The sequence below is a fragment of the Pipistrellus hanaki genome (genome assembly GCF_964339955.1).
Source record: "Pipistrellus hanaki genome assembly, chromosome: 18".
In the NCBI taxonomy this organism is placed as follows: Eukaryota; Metazoa; Chordata; class Mammalia; order Chiroptera; family Vespertilionidae; genus Pipistrellus; species Pipistrellus hanaki.
This window is the reverse complement of record NC_140520.1, coordinates 21,405,759-21,419,367: the sequence shown is the minus strand read 5'-3', so window position 1 is coordinate 21,419,367 and position 13,609 is coordinate 21,405,759. Positions and strand designations below refer to the sequence as shown.

The window sequence follows — 13,609 nt, the reverse complement described above, 5'->3', positions numbered from 1 at the left end:
CGGGCAACCCACAAACGAGTGAGCCTGGCTGCGCTCCAATATCTCATTGTGAAAACCGCCACTGGGCCCCGTCTAGCCCATGGGCTGGCATTGCCAACCCTGCTCTAAAGCCAGAGTGTACGGTATCGCCGAAGAACTACTGGACAGCGACAGAAAATGGGAGGTATCCCCACAAACGCCTGACATTTAGCTCAGTTTCATCCATAGCATCCACAAGGGATCAGTTGGAAGGGCGGCCTGCTTGCTGTTTTATTTATATGCCTTCAGTTTTCTCACCCTGGGCTGTTCAAGGGGGATGAGAGACAGGAATCACTCCTGTCACTGACCGTGGCGGCTAGTGGTCCGATTGGCCCAGAAAACCCTTGTCAGCCCTGGTGATGACTCAACCATTAGGCAGGAAAAGAAGCTCCCCTGAACCCAAAGGCTCTGAGGTATGGACAGCGCAATGAGATCGGCAAAGAAAGGGACAGGCTGTCACCAAGAGAAAGAGAGGAGACGGGAGAGAGGAAAGCTACGTCTGATACCAGAGCCATGCTGAGGATCCGGCCTCTCCAAGGGCCACAGCCAAGAGAAATGCCCTCTCCTTCTGTAACTGGCTAGCCTGTGGGTGGCTCTAGTGCCAACCTCTTCCTTGAGAACGTGGTGGCCTCTCATAGAAGCCCCAATGGGGTGGCCGCATGGCCTACTCACCATGCAGCTCTGTCATATTCTGCCCAGACTCGGACAAACTCATCCAGGTGGTGAGGCCCCAGGATGGATGAGTCCCGGGTCAGGTACTCGAAGTTGTCCATGATGACGGCCACGAACAGGTTGAGCATCTGGAGGGCACAAGGGGAGAGAAGAAAAGTTAGGGGAACCCCAAAGCAGAAAAAACAGACTTGAAGGCCAATCGACAATTCCCCAATTTGTAAGGCTGGAGGCCCCAACCAAAGCCTGTTGATCTTGCTAAATGCGTTGCATTTGTGTTATCTGTGCCACATTGTGTGAACAGCATCATTTCAGTTTTCTATTTGCAAAGCATTGTTATCTGTTCCATTTACTTAATTGTAATCGTAGTAGCCAGGGAGCAGCAACGACGAGGCTGGAGAAAGCCAATGCCTGACGCCCACTCTCCCTGCCAGCCCCTCCCCACCCTTGCTCCACCAAAGGAGCCGACAGAACTGGCGAGACCTCTCAGAGCCCACGCCATGGCTTACTGCATGCCGACTTGAAGCTATTCTTGGCTCTTGAGTGGCTTCCAAGACCCTGTTCTCCCACTTGCTTGCTCAACAACATTTATTGTCCACCCTCTGTATTCCAAACAGACACCCAGGTGCAGAGGGTAAGGGGGAGAAAGTTCCTACCTTAACCTGGGGATCTAGTCCCTTGCCTAGCACCCTGCTAAAAGCACTCGAACACTCCTTAGATGTTGTCACTCGAGTATTCTCAAAGCCTTAGTATTCAGTCAAGACTGCAACATATTGCAAATATACAAATGTTACAGATTTTTCAAAGAGCCAGGAAAGCAGCATCTGCAGGTGACAGTGGTAACAGGATTTGAATTTCATATCATTTTCACACCATGAAATACTATTCATCTTTTGATTGTTTCTGTCAACCATTCAAGAATGAAAAAGCCATTGAGCTTTACAAACGCAGGCGGTAAACTAGGTTGGGTCCATGGGCTGCAGGGTGCTGACCCTGGTCTAAATTAGGCAACAGGAATTACTGGAGGGGGCCAACTAGGAGAGAGACAGGGGTAGCTGCGTGTAGAGGACCCTCAGGAGCAGTGTTGAGGGGTAGTCATGCCCTGAACCAAGCCAGTGGCAGGACAGCAGCCTAAAGACTAGATGGCCACAGTGAACAGCACTTGTTTTGTTGATTCTTGGCTGCCTAGCACCCGTTGACTCTACTTCTGCTCTTTTGGGTACCCACCCCTTGCCTATTCCTAGTTCATGTGTTCAGCAAGGCACCCCCCTTGGGACCCAGCCTGAGCCAGTCATTGGATCCCATTCCTCTGGGCCATGGTGACTGGTGGACCAGTCAAGGCCAGTGAAAGGGTACTGAACCTCCAGGGCAAACGCTTGTCCTTCCCTGTTGGTCTTGAACACGCAGGAATTGCTGCTGTGGTTCCAGAGCCTCAGGCTGGGGTGTTTGAGAAAAGAACTTCTGTGGAAGAGCCCAGAGTGAGTGAGCTACACTCATATACACAGAGGAATACTGCTCGGCCGTAAAAAGGAAGAATATTTGCCTTCGGCGACAGCATGGGTGGACCAGAAGAGCATTATGCGAAGTGAAATAAGCCAGTCAGAGAAAGACAAGGACCATGTGATTTCACTCATATGTGGAATTTAATGAACAAACTGAACCACCAAACAAAATAGAGACAGACTCATAGAGAGCAGGAAGACAGCTCTGGTGGGGAAGGGGTTGGAGTGGTGGTGAAGGGATTAAGCAAAAAAGAACCAACTCATGGACACTGACAACAGTATGGTGATTGCAGGGGGGAGTGGGTAGTAAGGCTGGAAGAGGGCAGAGAAGGGATAAATTGTGATAAATAAAATAGAATAAAAGAAATCTATAAATAAAAAAGGAAACTGGCCCTGGTGATGCCTTTGAAGCCCCAAATCAAGCCAGCCAGTCAGAGAGACTGCTGGCCCATTTCTACTAACCAGTCAGAGAGACTTCTGGCCCATCCTACTAACCAGTCAGAGAGACTGCTGGCCCATCCTACTAACCAGTCAGAGAGACTCTGGCCCATCCTACTAACCAGTCAGAGAGACTGCTGGCCCATCCTACTAATCAGTCAAAGAGACTTCTGGCCCATCCTACCAACCAGTCAGAGAGACTGCTGGCCCATCCTACTAACCAGTCAGAGAGACTGCTGGCCCATCCTACTAACCAGTCAGAGAGACTGCTGGCCCATTTCTGCTAACCAGTCAAAGAGACTTCTGGCCCATCCTACCAACCAGTCAGAGAGACTGCTGGCCCATCCTACTAACCAGTCTTCCTCCCTCCCTCCCTTCCTCCTAAGTGGACGACAGAAGGTCTAGCCTCAAGAGGATGAGGGACAGCCCTGGAGGGAGAGGAGCAGAAAGTCTGGACCACTAACCACTGTGCAGCCACCATGACGAGCCTGCACTGCCTCCCTCCAGACTTCGCCATTGCTCAAGGGAAAGAAACATCTCTCTGGGTTAAGCCACCGTTACTCAGCTGTCTCATGCAGCTGCGCCTGATCCTAGCACGGCCTCTCTGTCTGCCTCTGAGACTGAAGCCACAGTGAATACATATGCACTGGAGGCATGGGTTACGGAGGGTTTTCCATGTATCCACACATCCTATACACTCCTCTCTTGGTACCTATTATTCATGGTAACGGACACTCATAGGTATTTATTATTGCTTTACATTCGCATATAGTCTTGTATAATGGTGTGCACATTCACAACTATACTTTGTTTTAATGCTCGCCCCACGTTTTCCTGTGGCAGCTCTCATCGTGTCAGCCCTTCAAGGACACAGCGCTTCCCACACACACTGGCATCCTTGGCTCCAAGTGCACGGCCTAGCGCCTCCCACCCTTCAGTCCATCCCTCTGGGTGGCTGCGTGGGGCTGAGAAGACTCGCCCAAGGTCACAAAGCCAGTCTCCTGTGGGGCTGAGATTTGAAAGCAGATCCTCTCAGACGGAATGGAGCGTGAATTTAAAAATAACAGTAGCGTGAATTATGCAGCACCCTCCATCTCAAAATTCTACCAGTACCTTTATAGTCTCTAATGAATGTTCCAGTTATATCTCTGGTTTCTTTTAAATATTTATTATTAAACATTTACACCATGTAGGATAAGACTGTGATGTCTACACGTTCTTTTATACACCCCACATCACCCCATCTAAGCGCTGAGACCCCTGTGTGCCTTTCAGCCTGTGACGGCAGGGGATGGAGGGACCGTAACAGCTTTACCCCAGTGCCTAGCCTTTTAATGACACACAGTACAGACGTGCTGACCATGTGAATGAATCACCTTATAAAACACTGGAGGCACAGGAGAGGATTGGGGGTTACAACAGATTCAATATGAAGTTCACGGCTCTATTCATCGAGCTCGACTCCACCCAGGAAACTGCCCACCTTTCCAGGGCATTGCTTTGGTTTCCGGTTCTGGTACAGCCAGTGCCTCACCTTTTCATGACCACTCAGTACAAATGTACTGAATGTGTGAATGAATCAATGCAAACTCCAGTACCGTTCAAAATGGATTTTCAGTTATTTTCACTAGACATTCCACTTCCATATTTCTAAATAGGATACTGTTGTGTTGTTTTTCTTTTGTAAAATCTCCCGCAGGGAGTTTACTAAAACACATGCATCCGCTCACCATGCAAACAACACTCTCGTTATCAAGTCCTTTTCCCTCTCATCCTACAGAAACTACAATAGCAGCAAAGCCCATAACTCAACATGGGCTACTAATGTGGCAGTTAGTTCACTCTCTGTCCGTCCGCTGCCGGTCCCTCTCAGTCTAACTGCAAGCCACTTCCCCAACCCTGAGAGATGGACAGGTGGCAAGTCCCCCCAGGATCACGTCAGAAGCAGAAATGGTTGGATGAGAGACAATCCATTCACTTTGGGATGTCCGGCCATGAATCTGCCCACTTTCCCAGGGAACTGCTTGAGCTTTTGATTCTTCAGTGCTGATGTCACAGTCAGTGGCATCAGCACTGAAGCTGAGCTAAGAGATGTCAGAGTGGCCACAAACACAGGACTGGCTGTCACTGATTCGGCGGGGACACCTCCATCATCATCCTGTTTATCCCTGCTGGTCAGATTATGCAGCACAAAGATTTCTGGATGCTGCTGTGCCCATTCATGCTTTCTTCCTCCGGAAGAAAGCATGAAGGGGCCCTTGGGCCCCTCACTATTCTGTAAGCAGGTGTGCTCCACAGTTATTACTCAATGTTCACTAATACTTGAAGCGATTAGATCCTCTCATGTCAAGCTGGTCACTGTCACTAAACATCTATATATATAAAAGTCAAGTGACCGGAATGACAAATGAATGGAACAACCAGAATGATCAGAATGACTGGTCGCTATGACATGCACTGCAGCAGCCAACTGGCTGGATCAGGGCACCGATGGGCTCCCCCCAATCTCCTGAAGTGCTGGGGGTCTCAGAAAGTGACTGACCCCACCTCTGAGGCCCTCCCCCTGATTGGGGGTGGGGCCAACTGGTTTGGCCCCAATTGGCCCCCATTGGGGCAGGCCAGCCAAACCCCACCCCACCCATGCATGAATTCGTGCACTGGGCCTCTAGTCAAGACATAAAATAATTGTATCCATTATGCTGTATATTATCACCATTCTACTCTTATTAATGCTATCACCTTGTTTTTCAAGGTATCTTTTCTCAGACAGTCAAAGGTCTCCAGAGAGAGAGAGAGAGAGAGAGAGAGAGAGAGAGAGAGAGAGAGAGAGAGAGAGAGAGAGAGAAGAGAGATGTTCTTGGCCTTATTTATAAAACATCTGAGGTACAGAAGAGAAATTATTTACTGTGGGTTACAAGAGATTCAACATGAAGTTCACTGTTCTATTCACTGACCTCTACTCCATCCACCAACCCTTCCCACAGCCATCCTTCCCAGGGAAGCAGCGAACGTCTTCTCAACCATGGATAGCCCCCAACCCAGGGGTCCGATAAGCACCGTGGCCTCCAAGAGTTCTCTTGAGAAAACCCTGGCTCTTAGCGTGAGCTGGAGTGTGTGTGACCATCCACTGAAGGAAACATCTCCTGACTATTTATCAGGGTTGGGAAGGGCTGGGTCAAGAAGGGCACAAGGCTACTCACCAAGAAGGAGCAGAAGAAGATGAAGGAGACAAAGTAAACGTAGGCCAGATCGGTGCCGCAGCGCTCGTTCTCGTTCTGCCCGGAGGGCGCCGTGGTGTCGGGCTCACAGCCTTTCTCCCCGAGGCACGACAGCATTATCTCCTGCCAGGCCTCGCCTGTGGCACTCCTGAGCCCAGAAGACATTTTGGTTATTGGTTGCAGGTCTGCATGTCCTGTCCTCTCTCCCAATTCTCCCACCCCTTTCTCTTGCCATAGGCCCAAGGGGCTCTCAGTGCTTTCCATGCCGAGATGGAGAGTGCCAATGAGTCTTTCACCCACTGCTTCCCTGTTTTTGGAAGAATCTCTGCTGATCCTGATGGGACTTTCTGAGACCCCCAACACACCCCGCCATCCAAGGTTTAGACCTTAACTGGAATTTGATCTGCAAGAAACTGTCCTCACCTTCCCCCTGTCAGAGTCCCAAAGGACATGCTGAAGCTGCAATTTGCAAATTCACCACCAAGTTAGAGATGACCCCCCTGCTGCCCCCACCCTACTGTCATCTGCTAGGAGCGGAGCAAGGGGGATGAAGAGACACGGGCAGTGGAAGAGGCAAAGACCAATCTGTCCCCTCGGTGGAGGGTTAGGCTGCACTAGTTCCGCGTCCAGGTACCTGAAGAGTAGCATGAGGGACCCAAAGAAACTCCGGAAGTTGTTGTGCCGGTTGATGTGACTCTCCTCATCTAATTTTATGTTTCCAAATACCTGGAGGAGAAAACCGACAGAAAGCGCTGAGCACGGCGGAGCTGTGAGAGGTACCCAGTGCATGGATATCCACACGCTTGGCTTCTCCTGACGGCCTCACCCTGAACCAGACAACTCACACCCAGAAAACTCACACCCAGGCAGGCTGGTGGGCCTCGTGCTTGTGGCCCGATAAGCAGGAGGGAAAAGAAGACCAAAGAAGGCAAGATCTGGGAAATCTTCCACCTGCCTGTCAGTCCTCCCACACCTAATTTGGTCTCTTTATTTCCATGGCGCTTGTCACCATGGCATTCACCGTGGTACCTAAGCTACCTGCCACAGACATCACCTCATCACGGAGTCTGCCTGTCCGGGTAGTGCTGATGGGAGCATCTGAATCTGCAGACCTGACTCTGGCTTGGGCAGATGCTGCTCTCAGTGCACAAGTTTAGGTCAGAGAGGGGCATTCCTGTCTCCCTTGGGCATGTTCCTGCCCGGAGAGTCAACTTTCAGAAGGTCCATATATCTGTGAACTACCGTCCCTGAGGATGAGCACACACAGAGCAAGGCCAGGCCAGAGTGATGAAGGAAGTCAGGAAAGCGGACGCTTGGAAGAGGAAGAAGGAAACGGGTTTGGGCAGGTCTGGCTCCCGAGCAAGTTTACTAATCTGCCCTTGGTCGCTGGGCTTAGAATGTGGTCGCCAGGCAACTCCATGTGAAAAAAGAGGGGAAATCCAGAGAGCTTCATCTGCAGGCACGGACTAAGGAAGAGCTCTCCAACACAGTGCTGCCCGGAGCCACGGTCACCCAAGGTCTCTTCAGAGGAGAAGGCGCCCTTCCACAGGCACGTTCCTCCCCAGCTGCGCTTCCGACATCAGGGTCTGGTCTCACAAGCCACCATTAGTACAACTGAGGGCTCACAGGTCCCTTTCCCAGCCATTTGAGACAGCTTTCAGCCTATCATGCTTCCGTTTATCTGAGATATGCCGAATGCAACATATTCCCCCACAACAGTTTTCAGAATGTGCAATTGAGGAACAATCTCTGCCCCCAGCCATTTTGCTCAGAGAACTCCCACTGCCACCTGCTTTGGGAGCGTGTTCTGAACGTTGCTTTTCAAAACCCAAATACTGTCTCTCAGGGAGAATGGAGGGGGCAGGCCAGGCAGCACTGGGGAAGTAGGAAGGAGGAAGGTAAGAAGGTAGAGAACCCCCCAACAGACAGACAGCAGCACAGAAAAAAAACCCAACAATCAAATCTAATTCTGGGCACCCCAGAAGGGAGCTGTAAGGACTCCTTGCGTGTGATGGAATCTCCTTCTCTCTCTTTCATGTTCCGGGTTCAGAATCCACGATGCATCCCTGATTGACACATATCCAACCTTGTGTCCTTTCTCCCTGGGACACACCTGAAGCCATCATTAGATGTCCTCACTATGACTTCCTCAAACACCTCCTCCAATCATGACCTGGTTAGAGGGCAGGCCGAGAGTTGGCATGAGGTATGTGTGTAATAGTCAAAGAAAACAAAACTTCCATGGAATGTTCCCCAAGCAAATTTTCAAGCCAGAAATGTGTGTTTACTGTGAAGGTGTCTTTCTAATTGTTTCCACTTTAAATTTTTTAGCTTTTCACTCAGTCCTTGTCACTATCTCACCCGCCAGAAATGACAGTTGCCTGTGAAACATCTTTGGGCCTCTTCCGCTCGATGGGCCTTTGGCGACAGTAGGAGTATCCAGGGTGGGAACCTGATCCCCGCTTCTCAATTCCCAAACCGGGAAGGATGTGTAATCAGCCCGCTGCACAGCCCTTTGAGGAGAATTAGCTGGAATGTGGCCTGTGGGTCTAGGGTTTGGCATGCTGCCAGGAACCTGACAAGTTGTTCCCCAGGGTGAGTCTCGGGTTGTAAATCTCAGCCATTCAGGATTTTACGCAGACATATTCTGTGTCACCGCATACGGGAGATCAGCTGTTGCCCTTTTTTAAGGCCTAGCTCTAATACCTGAGACCCTGAACAGTGGATCAGCATGAGCCCTGCCCCCTCCTTAGTCCCCTGGGCATCCTCTGGCCAAGAACGCGGGTGCCACCTTTGCTTGTGATTGGAAGTCCAGCTGCCAGTAAGTCATCACTATGGTCTCACCACCTCAGATGAAGCCCCTGTACCAGGCCACCCTGCCTACCTGGGCAGCCTGAGTGGGGCAGCCAGCACCTGGGAAATCCCCAAGATCACATGGCAACAAGACCTTGGGGGCGTGCCCCTTTAATGCACCCCCAGCTCCGAGTGCGAAATGAGCTGGAGACAGTCTGGGCCGCAACCGCCCTGACCAGGCCCCGAGCTCCGGCTCACCTGCATCCCAATGATGGCATAGATGAAGAACAGCATGGCGATCAAAAGGCAGACGTAGGGCAGGGCCTGGAAGGAAAGCAGAGATATGACCAGGAGTTCAAAGGCAGGCAGCTCCCAGGCCCAACAGCCTGCAGTCGCCGGCAGTACACGGAGTCTTGTCCGAAGGCTGACTTACGCAGACTCTCTGGGGGCTGTGTCCCCTGGGGCTGTCCTGTTTTGGGGTGCCATACTTGCAGAGGTCCACATCCTCTGACAGAGATGGAAGCTGTTGGCCACAGGGAGGCTCGTAATTGACCTCCTGTCCAGAATATTCCCTCACCTGGAATGTGGCCCAGATCTCTGGGCCTGGGGCTTATCCCACTTTGCACAACAGAATATTAATAACGTGGGCCATTGTGATGCAAATTACACAGCAAGTATCCAGCGCTGGCCCCACCTCTACTGTTACCCTTTCCCTTTCCTCCACTCAATGGGACGCCCATGAGAAAGAATCTGTAAACAAACTCAAATGCTGGGGTCTCGGTTGTTTGCCAGTTCCTAGAAGGCTCCTTCACTCTCCGAAAAAACATCTTTTCCCAAGTTTTAGGTCCCTGATATTTCCATGTTTGTCATGAAAAGTCCCCAAAATGCCTTTTAGGTGTCAGTTACCAAGCCCTGTCCAAAACCAGATGGCACGAAGTTCCACACTGCGCAAGCGAACCACCGCTTAGGGATGACATCTGTCACGGGGGTGAAGGGGCCAGGGAAGGAGGTGGAAGGCAGGAGACTACTCTGGGGGGCTGGGCACGGGCACACAGGGCAGGTGGGCTCAGGGGCCAGGGTGGGCACTGTATTCCTGCGGAGATCTCAGTGCCAATGTGCCAGTCCCTCTTGTTTATCATCCAGGAAGCTCCCTGAGAGGCGGCACCAACTGCCTACTGTGCGTCTCCACTCTGTCTTGAGTGTGGACAGTACAACTCCCAGGAGAGCAATCCCAGGCTTTCAGGAGCTGCAGGGTTTACCCACGGATCTCACCAAATGGAGAGCCTGGGAGACTTGGGTGATGGGAGTGAAGGATAAGAGTTGGTGGGAGAACCCCTCTCCACTGAGGGCTGACTCCCGAGATCTATGGGCTGACTGGCTGCATTTCCGGGAACCCTGGGAAGACTCCCTCTGCTGGAAGGAGAGAGTAGGGAGGCAGATTGCGTGCCACCTGGGGGTGCTACCTTCTACCAACTTCTACGTTCGCCTCCTGCCCTCATTCTACCTTCTCTCCTCCAAGGGCTCCAGCCCCTGGTTCATCCCTCCCTTCCCACAGCTTTGGAGGACCAAAGATTCATTCTGATCTCTTCTTTGTCGCGTTATGAATGCCAATGCAGTGGTGCAGACCTGGCCTGGGCTCAGGGCTGAACGTGGGGAGGGCGGGAAGGCAGTGCCATGCTGTTCAGATTGTGTGGCCCCTGCTGTGTATCTGCAGAGGCAGCCCTTGTTATGCATTGGGAAAACAACCTTCATGCATGTCCCAGGACTGTTCCAGAAAAGGACCACCTACCCGTCACAGTGTTTGTTACCTGTCTTCACCAGTGTGTGTATTCACTGAAATAAGCCAACCATTTGGCCATCACCTTTTGACAGGCTTTTTCTTTGCCCTGCATAGTGTTCGGTTTTAACAGAGAAATGGTGAGCACGGTAATATGACAGGCTGACACACAGTTCTTAAGAGACTAATGCAGGGGTCTTCAAACTATGGCCAGCGGGCCACATGCAGCCCGCAGAGGAGTCTGATCCGGCCCGCCAGGTTTTTTGGGCAGTGAGCGCAGCCGAGGTGTTACAGTAGGAATTAGTAGTTCATATAGTCCGGCCCTCCAGCTCTCTGAGGGACCGTGATCTGGCCCCCACTTTAAAAAGTTTGAGGACCCCTGGTACTAATGAAAGAATGGTAGCTTGCTGGGGAGGCTTCCAGAGAAAAGATTTTAAGAGCGCCTGGTTTTAAATCCTAAATCTGAAGTCACCTGAGACTCGTAGGACATTCTTGCTAAGGGTTTAGATGTCTCCTCTGCCAGTTAGCTTGGGAAACGGTTTTCCAAAGGCCTCTGAGGGAGCTATCCCATCAAACAATGACTCTGGATACAGCATGAATGCCAAAGGTTGCTCCGAGGAGCCTGGCCTCACTTCTTAAGCCCTCGGGTCCTGGATGGAGAAGTTAATCAATGATGTGAGTGTGAGGCGAGCGAATGCCCTCTCTGAAACTGAGAAACTGCACACTCCCTGGCTTGCCTTCTTCATCACAACTTGGACTTGAAAGATGGGGTGGGCAAAAGTAGGATAACAGTTGCCCTGTGAGATTCTTTTTTTTTTTTTTTTTAAACATATATATTTTATTGATTTTGTACAGAGAGGAAGGGAGAGAGATAGAAAGTTAGAAACATCGATGAGAGAGAGTCATCGATCAGCTGCCTCCTGCACACCCCCCACTGGGGATGTGCCCGCAACCAAGGTACATGCCCTTGACCAGAATCGAACCCGGGACCTTTCAGTCCCCAAGCCGACGCTCTATCCATTGAGCCAAACCGGTTTCGGCGCCCTGTGAGATTCTTTTGCGTTAATAGAGCTATTGTAAATAACCATAACCTGCATGTCTTTCTCCAGACAAACAACTGTAAACCTACTTTTGCCCACCCCATATAAAAATAATTAAAACAAAGAAGGCAATGCTGTGATTTCTTATCTTTCAATCATTGAAAAGCATCAACTTCATTATTAAAACACAGTCTTGGAAAAACTTGTTTTTGTATAAAAGGAACATATTAAGCATTTGAATAATATTTAGGCCCCTTGAATCTTAAAAATAACTAATTATGGCCCAAGCAGGTTTGGCTCAGTGGTTAGAGCATCGGCCTGCAGACTGAAAGTTCCAAAGTTTGATTCTGGTCAAGGGCACATGCCCACGTTGCGGGCTTGATCCCCAATATGGGGTGTGCAGGAGGCACCTGATCTCATCATTGATGTTTCTATATCTCTTTCCCCTCTCCCTTCCTCTCTGAAATTAATAATAAATATATTTTTAAAAAGCTTCCCTTAAAAAAAAAAAGCCAACTAACTATGGTATTGGCTAGAGCCTGAAGGTATTTAAATAGGTTTGGGAACTTCTTTCACTGGCAGTCTCTGTCATTGAAGTGGGTCTCAGGTATTTCACTTACACTTAACTACACATACACCTCTGTCCTTCCCAAAGATGCTTCCCAGGTCACCCTTGCCAGGCATCCTGATGGTATACGGGACACAGAGGCGATAGTGAGCACGCCACACACCCAGTGCTCAGGAGACACACTGATGAAGATGTGCTGGGACTCGTCCTGCTATAAAACAGACCTCACGGAGTCCTGTTCTGTGAGATAAAGCCACTGTCATGTCCCTGAAAAGGCAGAGGGTCAGTGACTACAGGTGGCTGGCGCTACACGCGGCCAGGTTTTGGAATGCCTCCTAAGATAAGCTAGCTCCCTGCCTCAGTGGACAGAGAGATAACTGAGTTACAAAGTTGAGGTGGTTTTCTAGAATGAGATTCTATCCAGTTAGACCTAAGCTGCCCGCTGTGCAGCCGAGCTGTGTTGTGTGTTTCTCGCGCTCCTCACGCACACCTGTTCCACCAGTGTCAGAGGCGAAAGGACTTGTATAATGACGCCGTGCTGCCTGGCTGTGCTGTGGGCCCTGACAGGGCCTCCCGGCCCTCGGAGAGAAGGAGCGGGCGCCTCACCTTGAAGGACTGCACGAAGGTCCAGAGCAGGATCCGGATGGTGTAGCCCTGGCGCAGCAGCTTGATGAGGCGGGCGGCGCGGAAGAGCTTCAGGAAGCTCATGTTGAAGCCGCTGGTGTTGACCAGCTGGGGGGCCGGAAGGAAACGGAATTAGTGGCATTAGAGTCATTTAGAAAACAGGAGCCCTTGCTAGCATGTGCCTATTTACCCCTCATTCGGATAATAAAATTAGACATGGATTCCGTCTCCAGTGCTTAGCCCATCTCCGGCTGAGGGGCCAGTGAGGACCATCTCTCCCTTCCTCCCCAGGCCTGCCTGCTATTCCCAGGGAGTAGGGAAGGAAGTACCTTGGGGGGTGCCCTGAGTTAGACAAACAACCTGCTAGTCTTCAGTAAATCCTACCTCTGCACTTAAAATTCCAAAAGAACAGCTCTACGCCAGGATCCTAAGAGAGTTCCTAGGAGCTCTCCGAGTCTTCTTTAGGATGAACAGCTTAGGCCAGTGGTCGGCAAACTCATTAGTCAACAGAGCCAAATATCAATAGTACAACGATTGAAATTTCTTTTGAGAGCCAAATGTTTTCAGCTTAAAGATCTTCTAACGCCACTTCTTCAAAATAGACTCGCCCAGGCCGTGGTATTTTGTGGAAGAGCCACACTCAAGGGGCCAAAGAGCCACATGTGGCTTGAGAGCTGCAGTTTGCCGACCACTGGTTTAGGGAAACGATTCAGGTCTAACAACTTTGGGGGCAAAAACTCCTAGATACTAGGTCTCTTCTGGCCCTCTCTCTCTCCATTCCACTCTCTCCAGGAGATGTCTGCTATGTGAGTCATGCAAATAAAGCGAGGCTTCCGTGAGATCCAGGGCCCTCCGACGTCTGCATTTTCTGGCTAGCGCTCAGGAGTGAGGACGTGAACTCCCCACACTCAGAGGGCTACGGGTTTGGTTTGATGAGTTTAAAACAGACTGAACGTGCAGAG

At 50.7% G+C, this 13,609-nt stretch overlaps 1 protein-coding gene across 1 annotated transcript in view; it reads right to left on the bottom strand.

Annotated features, from left to right (window-relative positions):
* The window catches only part of CACNA1E (calcium voltage-gated channel subunit alpha1 E), a 370,106-nt gene that overhangs the window by 20,470 nt on the left and 336,027 nt on the right, over window positions 1–13,609 (bottom strand). Inside the window, exons 36-40 of the mRNA XM_084866127.1 lie at window positions 12,630–12,755; window positions 8,897–8,962; window positions 6,480–6,571; window positions 5,828–5,993; window positions 691–818 (exon numbers count right to left, since the gene is read on the bottom strand). Coding sequence (XP_084722253.1) covers window positions 691–818; window positions 5,828–5,993; window positions 6,480–6,571; window positions 8,897–8,962; window positions 12,630–12,755 — 578 coding nt within the window. The remainder of the gene's footprint in view (window positions 1–690; window positions 819–5,827; window positions 5,994–6,479; window positions 6,572–8,896; window positions 8,963–12,629; window positions 12,756–13,609) is intronic.